This window comes from Ahaetulla prasina, chromosome 5, assembly GCF_028640845.1.
Source record: "Ahaetulla prasina isolate Xishuangbanna chromosome 5, ASM2864084v1, whole genome shotgun sequence".
NCBI lineage: Eukaryota > Metazoa > Chordata > Lepidosauria > Squamata > Colubridae > Ahaetulla > Ahaetulla prasina.
The window spans coordinates 10,466,840-10,486,379 of NC_080543.1; the positions used below are offsets into that span (position 1 = coordinate 10,466,840).

At 43.4% G+C, this 19,540-nt stretch overlaps 2 protein-coding genes across 8 annotated transcripts in view; both read right to left on the bottom strand.

Moving 5' to 3' along the window:
- Window positions 1-535: 535 nt before the first annotated feature.
- On the bottom strand, window positions 536-4,431 carry CCDC89 (coiled-coil domain containing 89). Its single transcript, XM_058186299.1, has 2 exons — window positions 4,420-4,431; window positions 536-2,591 (listed from the first exon to the last, which is right to left on the bottom strand). Exon 2 carries the CDS (start codon window positions 1,807-1,809, stop codon window positions 745-747), a length of 1,065 nt encoding a protein of 354 aa, XP_058042282.1. The 5' UTR covers window positions 1,810-2,591; window positions 4,420-4,431; the 3' UTR covers window positions 536-744.
- A 2,350-nt stretch (window positions 4,432-6,781) lies between these two features.
- SYTL2 (synaptotagmin like 2) overlaps window positions 6,782-19,540 on the bottom strand; it is a 96,986-nt gene continuing 84,227 nt past the window's right edge. For all 7 annotated transcript variants that reach the window (XM_058186289.1, XM_058186291.1, XM_058186290.1 and 4 more), the window contains 7 exons: window positions 19,344-19,513; window positions 17,826-17,928; window positions 13,571-13,741; window positions 11,314-11,392; window positions 9,550-9,649; window positions 7,795-8,000; window positions 6,782-7,218 (listed from right to left, as the gene is read on the bottom strand). In XM_058186289.1, coding sequence (XP_058042272.1) covers window positions 7,073-7,218; window positions 7,795-8,000; window positions 9,550-9,649; window positions 11,314-11,392; window positions 13,571-13,741; window positions 17,826-17,928; window positions 19,344-19,513 — 975 coding nt within the window. In that variant the 3' untranslated portion in view covers window positions 6,782-7,072. The remainder of the gene's footprint in view (window positions 7,219-7,794; window positions 8,001-9,549; window positions 9,650-11,313; window positions 11,393-13,570; window positions 13,742-17,825; window positions 17,929-19,343; window positions 19,514-19,540) is intronic.

Below are 19,540 nucleotides of genomic sequence, written 5' to 3' on the forward strand. Positions count from 1 at the left end.
CAGCTGTTCTTAATGTGTGGGGTTTTTTAAAATTTTGGCCATGAGGATGCTGCCACAGGGTGAAGACCTGTTGTATCTTCGAGCCGTCACTAAACGAATGGCTGAAAGCCAAGGACTACCTGCGGGCCTGTCTTAAAATGCATTTAGTGTTAACCCAAGCGACACCCACACAGACATAAACATCAGAGGTGGGTTTCAGCAGGTTCTGACCAGTTCTGGAGAACAGGTAGCGGAAATTTTGAGTAGTTCAGAGAACCGGTAGTAAAAATTCTGACTGGCCCCTGCCCCATCTATTCTCTGCCTCCCAAGTCCCAGCTGATCGGGAGGAAATGGGGATTTTACAGTAACCTTCCCCTGGAGTGGAGAGGGAATGGAGATATTACCATATCCTTCCCCTGCCATGCCCACCAAGCCATGCCCCCAGAACCGGTAGTAAAAAAATTGGAAACCCACCACTGATAAACATGTTAGAAATGACACGAGGCTTAAATGCAAAATCTCTGCTTAATACCAGAAAGCATTATTATCTCGACACATTTATTTGAAAGTTATTCTAAATATTCAACATCTCTCTGGGATGAGCGGTCAGTCTAGCAATCGCAACCACCTATGAGTGAGCCATCTATCTAACTCGAAATAAAAGATGTTATATTTAGCAACTACGATATTTTAACTATATCTGTTAAAAAGTGAGTCTTTCTTAAAGAAGGCTTCAAGATGGACAGGAATACTTAAATGTGCCCGTTACGCCATAAAGTGGCGTAATTTGGTATTTAACTCTTTCTCTTTGTTCAGCAATTCGGTGCTGTGTTTTCGGTAAGCTTCGAAATGCATCCGGAGCTCGGTGTAAGCTTGTTCTGCCCCCTCAAGGCGGCGCTTTAAATCTCTAACTCGGAGGTCACTATCCACCATTGCAGCTTCGGTCTCAAACTGTAGTTCGGCTGCCTGCTTGGCCTTCTCCATATCCTCCGCCTTCTTCTCCAGCGCAAGGATCTCCCGTTGCTTTTCCTGAAGCACCTTGCCTCTCTCCATCGCCAGCTTCAACAAGTCCTCCTTCTCCTTTGTGAGGGCATCTAGCTTGGCTTGCAGGCCGCTCTCGGTTTCTCTTAGCTGCCTCTCTGTTTGCTCCAGTTGGTCAAGGATCGGTTTTTGCTTCTTCTGCAGGACGTCCAGTTGCTTTTTCAAGGAGTCTATCTCCTTGGTGTAGACTCTAGTTTGTTCCCTCTGGCTTTCCAGAAGTTCTTTCTCTCGTTCTTCGGCTAAACGACAGCGCTGTTGATACGTTTTCTTCAAGGCCTCCGTATCCGTGGAAAGTTTCTTGAATTCAGAAGAAAGCCGGGCTAGTTCTACTTCTTTGTCTTTCAAAGGTTGGCTGAAGAGGCTTTCGTTTTCCTGACGCAGGCGGTCGTTTTCTTCTCGTAGCTGCTTATTCTGCCGTTTGTGCTCGTCTTTGAAGCGGATCATTTCTTCGTGATTGGCAGCCAAGTCCATAAAGCGTTGCTCCAAGTGCTGGATGCGTCGTGTCTGATTCTCCAACCTCAAAGCATCTCCCATTCTCGTCTCCTCCAGCTCGGCGTTGATCTGTTCCAGCGTCTTACAGCGCAAGAGTTGGTCGTCGGCTCTCTTCTTGAGGATACAGATCAGCTGAGACTGTTCGTTGAGGCGCGAACGCAGCAGGGCCTTCTCGCCCTTCTCGTCCTCAGAAAGACCGTGGAGTTTCTCCAACTGGTCGAAAGGATCCCCCATGCTCCATTCTAGCTCTCCTTCCATATCTTTGGATATTTTCGGACCCTTCCCGTCCTGAGGCATATCAGCAACACCGTTTTCTCTTGCTGTTCCAAACACAAGTTCCCCCAGTGGCTTTCTTCAGGTGAACGTTCAAAAATTCTGAACTGCCCTTCAGAAGTTCAGTGGATCCAAATGACAGTTGGTGGAAAAATTCCAAGAATTCTGTGACATCACAAGCTTAGAAGGCCCCGGCTGTCCAGAACTGACAGGGTTTTCTCTAATCTCTTGATCCTATTTGCCATCCTTATGCACTGTCGCATCAGTTTGTGCTCGATAGAGAAATGGTGTAATTCTTCGATCTCCTCAGGAACAGAGAGACGGCGTGAAACCAATCCATGTCTAGTAGATTTTAACTTCAGTCATTTCTTGGTATCGGTCAATTCACAATAAACACTCTAAGAATAGGCAAACGTTCATCTTTTTTTCAGCTGGTGCTTTCTCAAATCTCCTTGAAGAGAAACACAAATCATATTTTTCAAGAGATGCTTCTGCGGCCTTCTTAAATCTATTTATTTAAAGAGACGAGAGAAAGCAGAAAATGACCGTGCTTCTTTGATTCTTCTTATTTCAAAACCTGCCTTCCTCCATTTCAAGGTATCCCAGTACTCTGGGTTTTCTATGGAATATAGGTAGTCCTCGACTTACAGCAGTTCATTTAGTGACCGTTCAAAGTTACAATGGCACTGGGAAAAAGCGAGTTACGACCATTTCAGCATCCCCATGGTCACATGATCGGAATTCAAATGGTTGGCTCCTGTTTATGACGGGTGCAATGGGTGAGGCGATCCCCTTTTACGACCTTCCTGCAAGCAAAGTCAATGAGGAAGCCAGATTCACTTAACAACCGTTACTAATTTAACAATTACAGTGATTCACTTGACAGCTGTGGCAAGAAAAGTCGTAACGTTCACTTCACAACTGTCTCAGCAACAGAAATTTTGGATTCAATTACGGTCGTAAGTTGAGGACTACCTGTAGATAAAACAAGTTGTTAAAGAATTACCAACTTTTATAAATATTTACTCAAAAACACCCCGTTCTATTTGGATTTTTCTCTATTTTATGCGTGCTGAGTAACTCTGGAAGTAGGGTAAATTATTGTCGCCTTCTTTCTGCATCTAGCTTTGGGTTTTTGGTCCAAACTCTAATCAAATCTGACTCTGTTTAGTTTTCAAGCTATAAAGATGCTACCCGTTGAAGCTCTACTCAGGAAGAGGATTAAGGACTAAAGGGGGAAAACCCCTTCAAGGAAGCAATATATTGTGTAGTTTGGATTTTTTAAAAAATAAGGGGAAGGTAAGCTCCAGATAAATTTCACCATGCAGCTTTCGTTCTTTCTCTCCTAGCAAATATTTAACATATTTTTTTTTCTAATCAAGCCTAATGTGTACTAGACTTCCTTATTCAACAATCAGATTCCATTCAATCAATGTATATTATAATGAAGGAGGGAACTAAGTCTTTGTCCTTTGTCATGTTTGTCCTTTCATCCTAGCTTACTTAAAATAGTATTTCTAGGTAAAACAGTGTAGTTGTTAAAAACCAAAAAAAAAAAAAGTGCTTTCCTAGAATCGGTATAATAGAGAATTATGTTAGGAAACACTCCATCATGTTAACCAGACCACCTATTTAGAATAGAATAGAATAGAATAGAATTTTTTATTGGCCAAGTGTGATTGGACACACAAGGAATTTGTCTTTGGTGCATACGCTCTCAGTGTACATAAAAGAAAATTTACAATGAAAGAAGGCATCTGGTTCAGTTACGGAGTAGATGGAGCTTATAAAAGGAAGCACGGGAAAAAAAACACCACAAAGTCCTTCACACTCACAAAGAATATAGAACATAAAATAATACAATTGGAAGGGACCTTGGAAATCTTCTACTCCAACCACCCTGTGGCAGGAGATCCTATACCATTCCAGACAAGTGACTCTGTCCAGTCTCTTTTTAGGTAAAAGGTAAAGGTTCCCCTCGCACATATGTGCTAGTCGTTGCCGACTCTAGGGGGCAGTGCTCATCTCCGTTTCAAAGCCAAAGAGCCAGCGCTGTCCGAAGACGTCTCCGTGGTCATGTGGCCGGCATGACTCAACGCCAAAGGCGCATGGAACACTGTTCCCTTCCCACCAAAGGTGGTCCCTATTTTTTCTACTTGCATTTTTACGTGCTTTCGAAACTGCTAGGTTGGCAGAAGCTGGGACAAGTAGCGGGAGCTCACCCCGTTACACGGCAGCACTAGGGATTCGAACCGCTGAGCTGCTGACCTTTTGATCGACAAGCTCAAAGTCCTAGCCCCTGAGCCACCGTGTCTCCTAAGTCCTAAGTCTTAAGTCTCTTCTTAAAGACGTCCAATTATGGAACACCCACAATGTCTGGAGGCAAGGCGTTCCTGATTGTTGTCACCGACAGGAAATTCCTCCTTAATTTGAAATGTCAAAATTAAATTTGAAGAAAGTTGAATACTCTCAGAATTAAACAAGATGTGGACACGAGACTAATAAACATTAATGCAAACTCATCTGATTTTGCACGTGTGTCCGTTTTGGTCATCGTAGTTTTGAGCTACGGGTCTTGGATTTGGTCATTCGTACACATTTCGCTTTCATTTAAAGAATCATTAGAAAGATTACCTTAGATCAGTAAACTCCTCTCCTTACCATGTTTTTAGTTCTCTGACTCTCTTAGACGGGCACTCCTCTCAAGTTTGCATCTCCTTGGAAACCGAGACTGCAACAGAAGTCAAGCTGTTCCTTTTATAGCCCGAGACTTTATCTTGGTTTCAAAATAAAACCTCCAAAGGCAGGGCGGGGGGGTGGGGGCGGCGATGAAAGTTTTGGCTGTAGATGGGGACTGCAGCCAAGAAATTAAAAGACACTTGCTCCTGGGGAGGAAAGCCATGGCAAATCTAGGCAGCGTACTAAAAAGCAGAGACATCATCCTGCCAGCAAAAGTGTGTATAGTCAAGGCGATGGTTTTCCCAGTTGCAATGGATGGCTGTAGAAGCTGGACCATAAGGAAGGCTGAGCGCCAAAGAATCGAGGCCTTTGAACTCTGGTGCTGGAGAAGACTCCTGCGAGTCCCTTGGACTGCAAGGTGAACAAACAAGTCAGTCCTAGAGGAGATCAACCCTACCTGCTCTTTAGAAGGACAGATCCTGAAGAGGAAACTCAAATACTTTGGCCACTTAATAAGAAGGAAGGACTCCCTGGAGAAGAGCCTAATGCTGGGAAAGATTGAGGGCAAAAGAAGAAGGGGACGGCAGAGAACGAGGTGGCTGGATGAAGTCACTGAAGCAGTCGGCAGGAGCTTACATGGACTCCAGAGGATGGTAGATCCTTATATTTATATATATGGTAACCCTTATGATTTATATTGATATTGATTGCTCCTGATTGCTTATTTGTACCCTATGCTTATCATTAAGTGTTGTATCATTAAGTGTTAAATTGTACCCTATGACCATCATTTGTATTGTAAAGGTTGTACCTTGATGAAGGTATCTGTTCTTTTATGTACACTGAGACTGTAGGCACCAACACAAATTCCTTGTGTGTCCAATCACACTTGGCCAATAAAAATTCTATTCTATTCTATTCTAGAGGACAGGAAGGCCTGGAGGAAAGTTGCCCATGGGGTCATGATGGGTCGGACACAACTTCACAACTAACAACAACATGCAACAGACATTTGTTTCCTTGAACATGTTTTATCTCTACAACACCAGATGGTAAGACTCTTGAAGATTACTGCTGACCTGACAATTAATTAAGAAAGTAATAAAGGTGAAACACTGAAACATAAAGCTGGCAAAAAAAAGAAAACTTTTTTAGTAACTGTGGATGCAGATACCTTACACTTTAAGTGTGTGCCCATGTCCCTATCTACTTAAAAGCCAACCCTGCTATGGTCAATGGGACTTATGGATGATCAAATATTAAGAGTGCAATCTATAAGGCCTTGCACAGGATTGAATTCCACTGTGGAATATCAGCCAAGGGAATAAATTGCAAATTTGCAAGATTTTCTCATACATTGAAGCTGCAACTAATTCAGAATAACAGAGTTGGAAGGGACCGTGGAGGTCTTCTAGTCCAACCCCCTGCTTGAGCAGGAAACTCTGTATCATTTCAAACAAATAGCTATCCAACATCTTCTTAAAAACTTCCAGTGTTGGAGCCTCCACAACTTCTGGAGGCAATCCATTCCACTGGTTTTGTTGTTCTACCTGTCAGGAAATTTCTCCTTAATTCTAGGCAGCTTCTCTCCTTGATTGGTTTCCATCCATACTTGTCCCTCCTTCAGGTGCTTTGGAGAATAGGTTGACTCCTTCACCAACTTATAAATCTTCGCCAATAATCCTTTAGCTCAGTGGTAGTCAACCTGGTCCCTACCACCCACTAGTGGGCATTCCAGCTTTCATGGTGGGCGGTAGGGGTTTTGTCCGATACTGAAGCACTTTCCGTTTTTTTAATTGACTTTTTTTAAAAAATTCATAGCATTATTTAAAAACATTTTCAGTAGGTTTTCATAAAATTCCCTGTGATAATTTACATTTCTGAAAATATACTATTTGTATCGCCTGCGCATAAGTTTAGTTCACGTTACGTAAGTGAAACTAAATGGCGCTATAGTGCGACCGCAAACAAGAGAGATAAAAAAGATAAAAATCAAATAAATAAAATAAATAATAAAGCCTCGCCCCAGAATAGCTCGTGCATCTCCCCCCACACCACCCAGCTGTAACAGACAAACAGAGCTGGTAGCCAGCTCCCCCCAAACCCCAATCCACGATGTGCGGGAGGCATGCGCAGACAACGATACACGGCGCATTACTGTGGAACCGGTGGGTGGTTAGAAAATTTTACTACTAACAGAGATACAAAAGTGGGCGGTAGGTATAAAAAGGTTGACTACCCCTGCTTTAGCTTATTTAATAAAATCCTTTCATTCCTTTTCATGATCGAATTTAAAAGACCACACAAGACAACTGCGCATAATTTAAATAGATTTCATGTTTTAATACATACAGTGTTTATTAAAGGTTAAAAGAGTTTAATTTAAAACTTGGCACCGGGTGATAAGTAGACACACGTTTTGTGGTGGTAGCATCCAGCAAAAGAAAGATCAAGTTATATACAGCATAAAGATGTTGAAATTTACACCTGATGAAAGAATTGATCCCCCCCCACCCCAGATATTCATCTTTGTATCTTTCTGGCTCTTCTCTCCATCAAACTCCAGCAAATCACATGAACTGGAAGCCATTTATAACGGGGTTGTTTTTTATTTTGTCATTTTTGCCACCATCAGCATCCGGAGTGGCAGCGTGTCTTCCACCCAAGTGTTGGGAGAATTGATCATTCTTTCCCATAAGGTAGCTTCGTCTAATGTGGAGTCCATCCAATCCACTGAAATGCCGTAGCTTTTGCCTAATAAAAGTGTTTAAAGAAATGAGATTAGCGTCAAATATTGATTAGGTTATCTGCACGGTAATACAGGTTCAGTCTTCAGCTAACAACCATTTCTTTAGTGATGTTTGAAGTTACAGTGGCACTGAAAAAAATGACTTATAACCATTTTTCCACATTCCCACAGAGAAAGAGAGAAAGAGGGAGAGAGAGAAAAGAAAAAGAAAGAGAGAGGGAGAGAGAGGGAGAGAGAGGAAGGAAGAGAGAGAAGAAAAAGGGGGAGAGAGAAAACAAAAAAGAAAAAGAAAGAAAGAAAAAGATACAGAGATACAGAGAAGAAGGAAGGAAGGAAAGAGAAAGGTGCAGAGAGAGCAAGAGAAAGGAAGGAGAAAAAGAAAGAAAAGAAAGAGATAGAAAGGAAGGAAAAAGAAAAAGATACAGAGAGAGAGGAAGGAAGGAAGGAAGGAAGGAGGAAGGAAGGAAGGAAGGAAAGAAAGAAAGAGAGAAAGAGAGGGAGGGAGGGAGGAAGGAAGGAAGGAAGGAAAAAGAAAGAAAGAAAGAAAGAAAGAAAGAGGAGAAAGTGATAGAAACTTGTACCTGTTCCAAGTCCTATTCTAAGTCCTCCTAGGAAATGGTTGGCAAGTTTATTATGATCCCAAACAGTAAGTTCCACACATGCTTCTTTCAAGTCTTCAGGTTTGAAGCCATCATAAACCATGGTGTGGTTAAAGACCGGATTTGTCGTCTTCGCAACAGCTCTCGTTTTCTGACGGCTCTTTCTACTTGTATCCGGAAGAACGGTACTTTGGACAACAAAGGCAAAAGAAAGGATACCAAATATACTTTAGATCAAGGGTGTCCCAACTGTGGCAACTTTTAAGACTTGTGGACTTCAACTCCCAAAATTCCTCAGCCATCCATGCTGTCTGGAGAATTCTGGGACTTGCAGTCCACCGGTCTTAAAAGTTGATAAAGTTTAGATGGTATATTTTATAGCAATACTACACATTCTGTATAAAAACAAAGGGAGGAAATTGCTATTTCTCATATCTAAGAGGAAAAAAATTGGAAACAATAAAACAATAAACAATAAAATACTCTTATTAAATCTTAGTTGGCTGACTTTCTAATTTACAGAATGCCTTTTGTCCTCCAATTGCTGCTTTGCCGTGCTATGCAGTATCACTACCAGTGTTGGGTTTCTAATATTCTTACGACTGCTTCGCACACGCCCCTTCCGCACATGCGCCTGGCCTTCCGACTGAAAAACTATGTTAAACCACCTCAAATGGAGAATTTCCAACCACACTCTGTTGTGGCCTACCAGTGGCCAGCAGAGCTGGCGGCAGACTTGGACAATGAGGTGGCTGGGGAGGAACATGGGCCAGGAGTCTGGGGAAGGTTCTGATGAGTGCTCTGCGTCAGAGGCAGAGATGGGGCCAGGATCATCTGACAGTTATAAACTACCTTCGTAGTCGGAGATAAGTGGGGCTGAAGAACAGCTGGAGCCTGTTCCCGATGTGCGCATGCACAGAGCTGCCAGGAAATGGGAACAGTTAAGGAACAAGGGCCGACTCAGGAGTAAAGCCACAGATGGATGGTGAATGGTCCCTCCCATAGGGAATAAAGAGGAGCGAAAGGGGAGTGGAGTTTGCAGGAGACAATTAGTTTATTTAATTAGTGTGAAGATCTGTTCGTGACTCTCTGAGATTCCTTGCCAAGTATTTTCTTGTACAGCATTGCCTTTGGAAGATATCAGCCTGGCAGCTTTCCAAACCTGATAAGGTCTGTGGTTGTAAATTCACCCTGGAAAGACTGTTGGCCGAGACTTTGCGGGATGTGAATTGAGAGGAATTCACATTAGCTTAATAAAAAGGAGTTTTTGTCGGGACAAGGAGTCTGCTTCATGCTTTTGTGAAACCTAGATCAGAACTCACTCAATACGTTCTGTTCCAAAACATAGTTGTCACACTGGTACCTATTGTGCACATTCGCTGTACTTAAAAAGGTAAAGATAAAGGTTTCCCCTATCCGGTCATGCCCAATTCTAGGGAGTGATGCTCATCTCCACTTCCTAGCTGAGGGAGCCGGCATTGTCCGAAGATGCTCCCTTGATCATGTGGCCAGCATCATTACATGCCGAGGCACATGGAACTCTGTTTCCTCCCTACCAAAGTGGTACCTATTTATCTACTCGCATTTGCATGCTTTCAAACTGTTAGGTGGGCAGGAGCTGAGACAAGCAACGGGAGCTCACCCTGTCGCAAAGCGCCTGAGTCTCAAACCATGGCTGTCAGCAGACAAGCTCAGCGTCTTTAATCACTGAGCCATCGTGCTCAGCGATGCACTTACCACTTCACAAAAGAATTGAGTTTTGGACCTCTGAGGACAGGCAGGTCATTGCATTGTTTCACCCAAATGTGAACTTCGCCGGTAGCTGGAGTCTTTTTGCCTTTAAAACAGAGACATATATAACAGATGATTAACAGAGGGCTTCAAAATAACAATTTTACTTTTGGGTTACCTGTTGAATGCTTTTTTATATGTAGCAGAATAGAATAACGGAGTTGGAAGGAACCTTGGAAGTATTCTAGTCCAGGGGTCACCAAACTTTTGGACCTCAGGGACCACTAAATTCATAATTTTAAATTCCATGGACCACTAATATGATCTACCTAATGACCGGCTGGGTGGGTGTGGCTAGGTGATCATGTGACTGGATGGGCGTGGCCAACTTGATGTCACTCATGTCAAGGGGCATCTCGCCAGCCTCTACTCGCACCTCCCCTCCCCCCCACTCATTGCCTGCCTGCCGGGCTCCTTAGGGCCCCAACAGGAAGCAGTTGTTGGAGCTAAGCAGCCACCATGAGAAAAAATTGGCAAAACAGCTGGCTCAGTTCAAATCTGATCTGACCAAGGAGGAGGCTCAGACTGCTAAGACAGTCTGTTATGAACACAGCTGCCTGCAATTACTGCAGGTTCAAGCCCCACCAGGCCCAAGGTTGACTCAGCCTTCCATCCTTTATAAGGTAGGTAAAATGAGGACCCAGATTGTTGGGGGCAATAAGTTGACTTTGTATATAATATACAAAATGGATGAAGACTATTGCTTGACATAGTGTAAGCCGCCCTGAGTCTTCGGAGAAGGGCGGGATATAAATGCAAACAAAAAAAAAGAAGAAGAAGAAGAAGCATCTCACTGAGGACTAGGAGTACAGGCTTTCCAAGCAGAGGCAAGACCAGCAGGAGTGCAAGGCCAGGTACTGGCACCTGGAGGCTCAGTGGGCTGAGATGGTCAGCCAGTTCCAGGCCATGATGCAGTCCCACTGAAACAAGGCCCTCTGGCTCCTCGCCACCAGCGGCACTTCCCTTCGGCCTTCATCCAAAGCCCCACACCAGGAGGCTGAAGCAGATCCCGAGTCGGAATTTCTGCCCCCCTTTGACCCACACAAAGAGACCCCGAAGTGGGAGATTCTCTGCAACAACACAAACATTCATTGCACGTTATCTGTCCCAGGGGCTGTAGGTTTGAGGACCCCTGATTTAGTGCAATATAAAAAATGCAAATATTTTTTTCTGCAGACCACCAAAATTTTCTCACGGACCACCAGTTGGTGACCCCTGTTCTAGTCCAACCCCCCGCTCAGGCAGGAAACCCTATACTATTTCAGACAAATGATTGTCCAATCTCTTCTTTAAAAAATCTTCCAGTGTTAGAGCACCCACAAGTCCTGGAGGCAAGTTGTTCCACTGATTTATTGTTCTGTCAGGAATAGTGGACAAATGGTGGGTTGGTTTAACTGACAGATAAATAGATTTCCACATCAGGGACCTCTAGTATTTTTATTAAATATAGCTTTTAAAAAGCCCCAAAAACAGGCCTAAAAAAGCCTTGAAAATGGGCCAAAAAAAGCCTCAGAAACAAGCTGAAAAAGACTAGAAAAGGCCCGGAAAAAGGGAGCCCAAAAACTGTTTTTTTTCCCTCTTCTAAATTTAGGTGCGTTTTATAGTCCAAAAAATATGGTATATCTATATATCTATATATCTTTATATCTATACACACATGGTGGCACAGAGACAGATACACACACACACACACACAACTGGAATACTTACCTCCAACAGGCCGTGGGATATATTGGAGAGCTATCTTTATCTCCCCTCTGTTTTCAAGCTCTAATCCTTTTAAGGGAGTCTTTACCATTTGGAAAAAAGAAATGGAAAAATAAAATAAAGCAAAACCAGTCAATGCTTATGAAAAGCCCAACACACGTCGCTATCTATCTGTACTTTTATTTTATTTATTTTATTTTGTCACAACAATATATGTAGGTATCATACAAAAAGATTATATAGTAAATAAACACATATATGGGTAAATATAAGGAGGTATAAGCATATATATAGGAAGAAGAAAAGAAAAACAATAGGACAGGAACGGTAGGCACGTTTGCTTATGCACGCCCCTTATGGTCCTCTTAGGAATGGGGTGAGGTCAATAGTAGAAAGTTTTTGGATAAAGCTTTTAGGATTATGGGAAGAGACCACAGAGTCAGGTAAAGTATTCCAAGCACTGATGATTCTGTTACAGAAGTCATATTTTCTGCAATCTAGATTAAAGCGGTTGACATTAAGTTTAAATCTATTAGTTGCTCTAGTATTATTGCAATTAAAGCTGAAGTAGTCTTTAACAGGAAGGACATTACAATAGATGATTCTGTGAGTTAAGCTTAGGTCTTGTCGAAGGCGACGGAGTTCCAAGTTTTCTAAGCCTAGAAAACTTTGTAACTCTAGGTATTTTTTTGTCAAACAGAATGCCCAAAGAAGTTCAATCAATCTCTGGAAGTTTGTAAAGGCCACTAAAACCCTCACGATCAACTACGTAATGTCATCGGCTATTTTGTTTTCCCAAAACAAAAATTTCTCCCCCCACAAAAGCCAATATACTGTATTTGTTTAAGTTCTCATGGCTATAAGCTTTACGAAGGCCAACGGTCACAGAGGTTTTGTACCTCAGGACATAAAACATGATTTAGGTGACTTTTTTTATATTCCTTGTAATATCTGGGAAGATTCCAAAGGTGCTTTTTTTAAAGAGGCAACTGGACTTTTCTGATTTTTCTTTTGAAGACGTTTCGCTTCTCATCCAAGAAGCTTCTTCAGCTCTGACTGGATGGTGGGGAATGAAAGGATTTATATTCTCCTTGCATGCAACTAGTCATTTGCATCCTTTTACAGTCACTGAAGAACTTGGGAGTTTTATCGGTGTCCTCAGGGTCACCTGAGTGGTGCAGATGGGTGTGGAGCCTTGATGGAACTGTTGAAAGGACTCTGCTGTAGACTAGAATAGAATAGAATAGAATAGAATTTTTATTGGCCAAGTGTGATTGGACACACAAGGAATTTGTCTTGGTGCATATGCTCTCAGTGTACATAAAAGAAAAGATACGTTCATCAAGGTACGACATTTACAACACAATTGATGATCAATATATCAATATAAATCATAAGGATTGCCAGCAACAAGTTATAGTCATACAGTCATAAATGGAAAGAGATTGGTGATGGGAACTATGAGAAGATTAATAGTAGTGCAGATTTAGTAAATAGTTTGACAGTGTTGAGGGAATTATTTGTTTAGCAGAGTGATGGCCTTCGGGAAAAAACTGTTCTTGTGTCTAGTTGTTCTGACGTGCAGTGCTCTATAGCGTCGTTTTGAGGGTAGGAGTTGAAACAGTTTATGTCCAGGATGCGAGGGGTCTGTAAATATTTTCACGGCCCTCTTCTTGATTCGTGCAGTATACAGGTCCTAGAGATACAGGACTAGAGATAGATGATGTCGTATCCCTCCCCCTCTGTTGACCAGCTGTCTGCAAGGAGTATAAAGCCTTCCATTCCTCCCCCCCACCTCTCAAATCCAGTCAGAGCTAAAGAAGCTTCTTGGATGAGAAGCGAAACGTCTTCAAAGAAAACCCAGAAAGTCCAGTTACCTCTTGAAAAAGCACCTTTGGGACAACCATGACTTGGATGACTGAGAATCTCCATAGACATTTTGGAAGATTGTGCTATGCCTGGGGGTGTATGCAGGGGTGAAATCTACTTACCTTCCTTTCTGGCTCAGAAGTGCACATGCAATGCGCGCACGAGCAAAGCAAGCATGCACAGAAGGTGAAAAAAAAAACTGGTTTTAACCAGGAAGTAATGACACCCGGGCAGGTGGGCGGAGCTTTGCTGCGCCCTCACTACCGGATCGCCGAACCACCGGCCACGATCGCTACTGGAACATGAGATCCGGTCAGAACCGGGAGCCTTTCACCCCCTGGGTGTAATGGGCAAAGAACATTTAGCTCACACTTAGGAAATCAAAACTTACCCTTGGTTTCAACGGGTACCAGATCATTTGTTTGTTCTGACTGTCATTCCAGTCCCAATTTGCCAAGTCTAGCTCTACTTCACCCAAGAAACTATTGCGGCCAAAAGTATCGTGATGCCAAACTGAGATATTCAACCTCTGACTCTCCAAAACGGCTTTATCTATTTTATACTGCAGAGAAACAAACAGACATGCAACATAGTTAAGGTGACGTCTCCTTCCCACTGAGCCTGTGGTCTGTAGACACGTCCCAGCAATTTTTCGTGGTGACATTAGCATCCTACCATCAACAAATCGTAAGTCAGATGCTTTGTTAGAGCAATGTTAGAAATTACAGTTTCGGACACCACAATACAAAAAAGAAAAGAACAGCAAAGATGATTATTGGACTGGAAGCTAATGCATATGATGAACTATTGCAGGAACTGGGTATGTCTAGTCAAGCAAAAAGAAGGACCTGGGGTAACATGATAGCAATCTTCAAGTATTTGGAAGATTAGACAGAAGGGTGGTCAACCTATTCTTCAAGGGCTCAACAGCAGGGCAAGAAGTAATGGATGGAAACGAATCAAGGAGAGAAGCAACCTGGAAATAAGGAGAAGTTTCATGACAGTGAGAACAATTAACCAGTGGAACAGCTTGCCACCAGAAGTTGTGGGTGCTCCCTCACTGGAGGTTTTTAAGAAGAAATTGGACAGCCATTTGTCTGAAACGGTATTGGGTCTCCTACTTAAGCATAGGGTTGGACTAGAACGGGGTAGTCAACCTTTTTATATCTACCGCCCACTTTTGTATCTCTGTTAGTAGTAAAATTTTCTAACCACACACCAGTTCCACAGTAATGGTGATTTATAAAGTATATCGTCGTCTGCGCATGCCTCTCGCACATCGGGGATTGGGTTTGGGGGGAGCGCCGGCTACCAGCTCTGCTTGTCTGTTACAGCTGGGTGGTGCGGGGGGAGATGCGCGAGCTATTCTGGGATGAGGCTCTTTTGTTTGCGGTCGCACTATAGCGCCATTTAGTTTCACTTAGGTAACGTGAACTAAACTTATGCGCGGGCGATACAAATAGTATATTTTCAGAAATTTAAATTGTCCCGGGGAATTTTATGAAAACCTACTGAAAATGTTTTTAAATAATGCTATGAAAATTTTTAAAAAAGTCAATTAAATTTAAAAAAAGGAAAGTGCTTCAGTATCGGACAAAACCCCTACTACCCACCATGAAAGCTGGAACGTCCACTAGTGGGCGGTAGGGACCAGGACTAGAAGATCTCTAAGGTCCCTTCCAACTCTGTAATTTTGCTTCTGTGTTCCGAACTTTATTATTTTGGAATATGTGATTTTTCTTTTAGTTATTGTATCTGGATATTCCTGGCAGACCTACTCTTCATCTTCAAATCAGCTTCATTCAATGATTTGTCCAACCCATGAATATTATAGTCATTTATCATTTCAAGATCTACGTGTGCTTTACATAAATAAAATTGCCCCAAATCTGAAAATATTTATTTTATTTATTTTATTTTTATTTTATTTGCATTTATATCCCGCCCTTCTCCGAAGACTCAGGGCGGCTTACACTATGTTAGCAATAGTCTTCATTCTATTTGTATATTTATATACAAAGTCAACTTATTGCCCCCAACAATCTGGGTCCTCATTTTACCTACCTTATAAAGGATGGAAGGCTGAGTCAACCTTGGGCCTGGTGGGACTAGAACCTGCAGTAATTGCAGGCAGCTGCTGTTAATAACAGACTGCATTAGCAGTCTGAGCCACAGAGGCCCAATACTGCTAAATCTTGCAAAAGTTTTTTTTTTTTTTTTAATATTCCCATCTGACCCAAATTTCACAATATTGCACACAATATTTCTTTCATTTTCTGACGAAAGCTGCTGAAACGTCACAAACTTTCAGCTGCTTCTACCACTGGATTCATCATACTTTTACTTTTATTGTTGATCCAGGATTCTGTCAGTTTTGATTTATTGTATTTGCTACTCTGTTGCTGTGTTGTGATTTTAATTAGGCACCTCCATTAGTCCTTGGGAAATGCGGCAAGGTAAAAACAAAGGAAATAAAAATAAAGCATTTAAATTAAAACACAAGGCGATTTGCAGATACGGTTCTTATGGCTGTTATTGACTGGTTACGGGCCATTTCCATTGGTGTTGCTTCTGATAAACTCCATAGATTTTCTACATGACAAGCCTGCTATTGACTCTTGACAATAGGTAGTCCTCAGCTTACAACTATAACTGAGCTCAAAACGTCCACTGCTAAGCGAGACAGTTGTGTGAATTTTGACCCCATTTTACAAACTTTACTGCCACAATCGCTGCAGTGGTTAAGTTAATAGCACAGTTGTAAAATGAATAAATTATGAATAATTAAAATGAATAATTAAAATGAATAAAGGGACGCGGTGGCTCAGGGGCTAGGACGTTGAGCTTGTCGATTGAAAGGTTGGTAGCTCAGCGGTTTGAATCCCTAGTGCTGCCGTGCAACGGGGTGAGCTCCCGTTACTTGTCCCAGCTTCTGCCAACCTAGCAGTTTCGAAAGCACGTAAAAATGCAAGTAGAAAAAATAGGGACCACCTTTGGTGGGAAGGGAACAGCGTTCCGTGCGCCTTTGGCGTTGAGTCATGCCGGCCACATGACCACGGAGACGTCTTCAGACAGCGCTGGCTCTTCGGCTTTGAAACGGAGATGAGCACCGGCCCCTAGAGTCGGGAACGACTAGCACGTATGTGCGAGGGGAACCTTTACCTTTAAAATGAATATGGCCTCCCTCTTGATCTTGCTTGTTAGATGGCCACAAATGGTCATCGTATGATCCTTGGTGTTTTCTAAGCTTGGTTTTCTTGCAGACGTTTCATTACCCAACTAGGTAACATCATCAGTGCTAGTAGGGAGTGGGGTTTGCTCTCAGTTTATATTCTAATGCAATGATAGTTAACCTTTTTGGTGCTGAGTGCCCAAAGCACGTAAGCGCGTGGCCGGACCCCCAAAATGCAATGCGATTGCCCCCCATGCATGCATCCATTCCGAACATACACATGCGTCCCCTGCACATGCGCCCTGCCCCTTCACATGCACAGGCGTCCCCCGCGCATGCACCCCACCTCCCGCGCCCTGTTTTGGCTTCCAGGTTGTTGCAGGCCGAAAATGGGGCGCCAGAGGGCGCCCGTGAACCCCCAAAAGGCAATGCGAGCGCTCTGTGAGCATGCACACGTGCATTCCCCACATGCGCCCCGCCCCTGCGCACGTGCTGCAGAGACCCAAAGACCAGCTGGCCGGCGGGAGGAGCACACGCATATGCGGTGGAGCTGGGCTGGAACGATAGTTGGCGATGTGGCTCCAGGTGCCACTTCTGGCACGCATGCCATAAGGGCATTAGGGCTCTGTGTGGCTCAGACTGCTAAGACAGTCTGTTATTAACAACAGCTGCTTGCAATTACTGCAGGTTCTAGTCCCACCAAGGTTGACTCAGCCTTCCATCCTTTATAAGGTAGGTAAAATGAGGACCCAGATTGTTGGGGGCAATAAAAGTTGACTTTATATATAATATACAAATGGATGAAGACTATTGCTTGACATAGTGTAAGCCGCCCTGAGTCTTCGGAGAAGGGGGGGATATAAATGCAAAAAAAAAAAAAAAAGGTCGCCATCACGGTTCTACTGGCTTGCCCTGTCAGTGTTGGTGGGGATGGTCTTACAGGTACTTTGCTTGGGCTGTTTATTGTTGGCTTGCTTGGTAGTTCTTTGATTGGGGTATTGTTTATTTCTCGATTGTTGGTCTGATTTAAATCTTGGAGTTAAACTATGCTGATCTTAAGGAACGCGGTGGCTTAGTGGGTAAGACGCTGAGCTTGTTGATCAAAAGGTCGGCAGTTCAGTGGTTCGAATCCCTAGTGCTGCTATGTAACGGGGTGAGCTCCCGTTACTTGTCCCAATTTTCTGCCAACCTAGCAGTTTGAAAGCACGTAAAAAATGCAAGTGGAAAAACAGGGACCACCTTTGGTGGGAAGATAACAGTGTTCTATGCGCCTTTGGCGTTGAATCATGCCGGCCACATGACCACAGAGATGTCTTCAGACAGCGCTGGCTCTTCGGCTTTGAAACGGAGATGAGCACTGCCCCCTTGAGTCGGGAACGACTAGCACGTATGTGCGAGGGGAACCTTTACCTTTACCTTTATGCTTATCTTGGGGGAACCCTTCATCAGAAAAGAAGAGAAAGATGGAAGTTACCCGTAATATCTCATTGTAGACAGGATTCAGTGTCTTCTTCTTCACAGATGTCTTTCTTTTGCCCAGTTTATGTTTTTCTGGTAGCAGGTAACTCTTCACGTATCTAAAAAGGTTTCATGTCCAAATATGAGAAGACAAGAGTCAGAATACAATTTCCAGTGAAGCTCAGTACCAGCCTAAAAACCTTCCATTAGGTTATGTTTAAGTTCCTCTTTAAATGAAAAAAGAAATCTATGATTTTGTTACAAGCTTCTTCTAAAAAACTGAAATATGAAATATGTGTCACTAATATTTTTTTTCCTCTACAAATTCCTTTCAGCCCTATTTGGGTGTCGTGTCCCACTCCTCCGCTGACGGCCGGGTCAGGGAAATCCGAATCAGGCTTGCCTCTGCAGCTCTGCCCAAAGTCCTAGCAAAGTCCTCAGAGCAGGCAGGAGACCAGAAAGTGACTTCAGCAAAATAAGTTCGACTTTGCCTGACTCAGAGACTGCCAGAAAGCAGATCCTTTATATAGGCCATGGGGTGTGGCTCCATGACTCAGCACTCATTAAGGCCTGCCCCTCCCTTCCTTCTGTTGCCTCCGCCTATCCAGTCTTCTGATGCGAGGGTCACTCCAATCAGCAGCTGTTGGAAATAAACTTTCCTCAGGCTCACATGCTGTGGAGGAGGGGGAGGGGTCTAGCTGCTCCGTTTGCCTGAGCATGGAGCCAGGGCTGGGGCCGGGGGGTGCTCCCTCCTCTGCAGCCTGCTTGGGCATGGAGCCAGGGCTGGGACCGGGAGGTGCCCCCTCCTCTTCAGCTTGTCTGGGCATGGAGCCAGGACTGGGGCCGGGAGGCATACATTCCTCCGTGTTCGGGAGCAGATAAGAAGGCCCCGGCTGCTGTGAGAGCGGGCAAGACACAACATTGGGTTTGCACATTTACTGAATTTTAGAAGCTGACGGCAGAAAAAAACCCAATGGTCCATTAAGTCAGCCCTTTGAGTTTTTGTTTTATTTTCTTTTTAATTAATTAATTAATTTTAATTATTATTTATTAATTTTATTAGCAGGAGAGTCTGAGTTCTAGTCCCACCTTAGGCATGAAAGCCAGCTGGGTGACTTTGGGCCAATCACCAGGAGACTGAGAGTTTTAGTCCCGCCTTAGGCATGAAAGCTGACTAGGTGACTTTGGGCCAATCACCAGGAGACAGTGAGTTCTAGTCCCACTTTAGCCATGAAAGCTGACTGGGTGACTTTGGCCCAATCACCAGGAGACAGTGAGTTCTAGTCCCACCTTAACCATGAAAGCCAGCTGGGTGACTCTGGCCCAATTAACTTTCTCTTAGCCCAACCCACCTCACAGGGTTGTTGTGGAGAAAACAGGAGGAGGAAGGTACACTAGATATGTTCACCACCTTGAGCTATTCATAAAAGTAATAAAGAGGAGATACAAACAAGCAAACAATGAAAGTAACACAGCACATTTCTTTTTTCTAAAGAAATGACTGTTTCAGGCTCTCTTCTCCAACTGCACTTACGGATCTGAACGTTGTCTTTTCACATCGGCAACTGCCAAATCCTTGCCCTGGGCAATAAATATATGGAACTCCTTCAACTGTTCCACATAGTCGATGGCAAACTGGAGATTCCCTTTCACGTCCACGTTGCCAAAATCTCCACTGTACACGCTCATCACACTGGTGCTCACCTGCAGATGTCCGAAAGGAAGAGAATA

Coding starts and splice junctions, on each gene's coding strand:
- CCDC89 (XM_058186299.1), bottom strand. CDS start 1,809: ATGCCTCAGGACGGGAAGGGTCCGAAAATATCCAAAGATATGGAAGGA.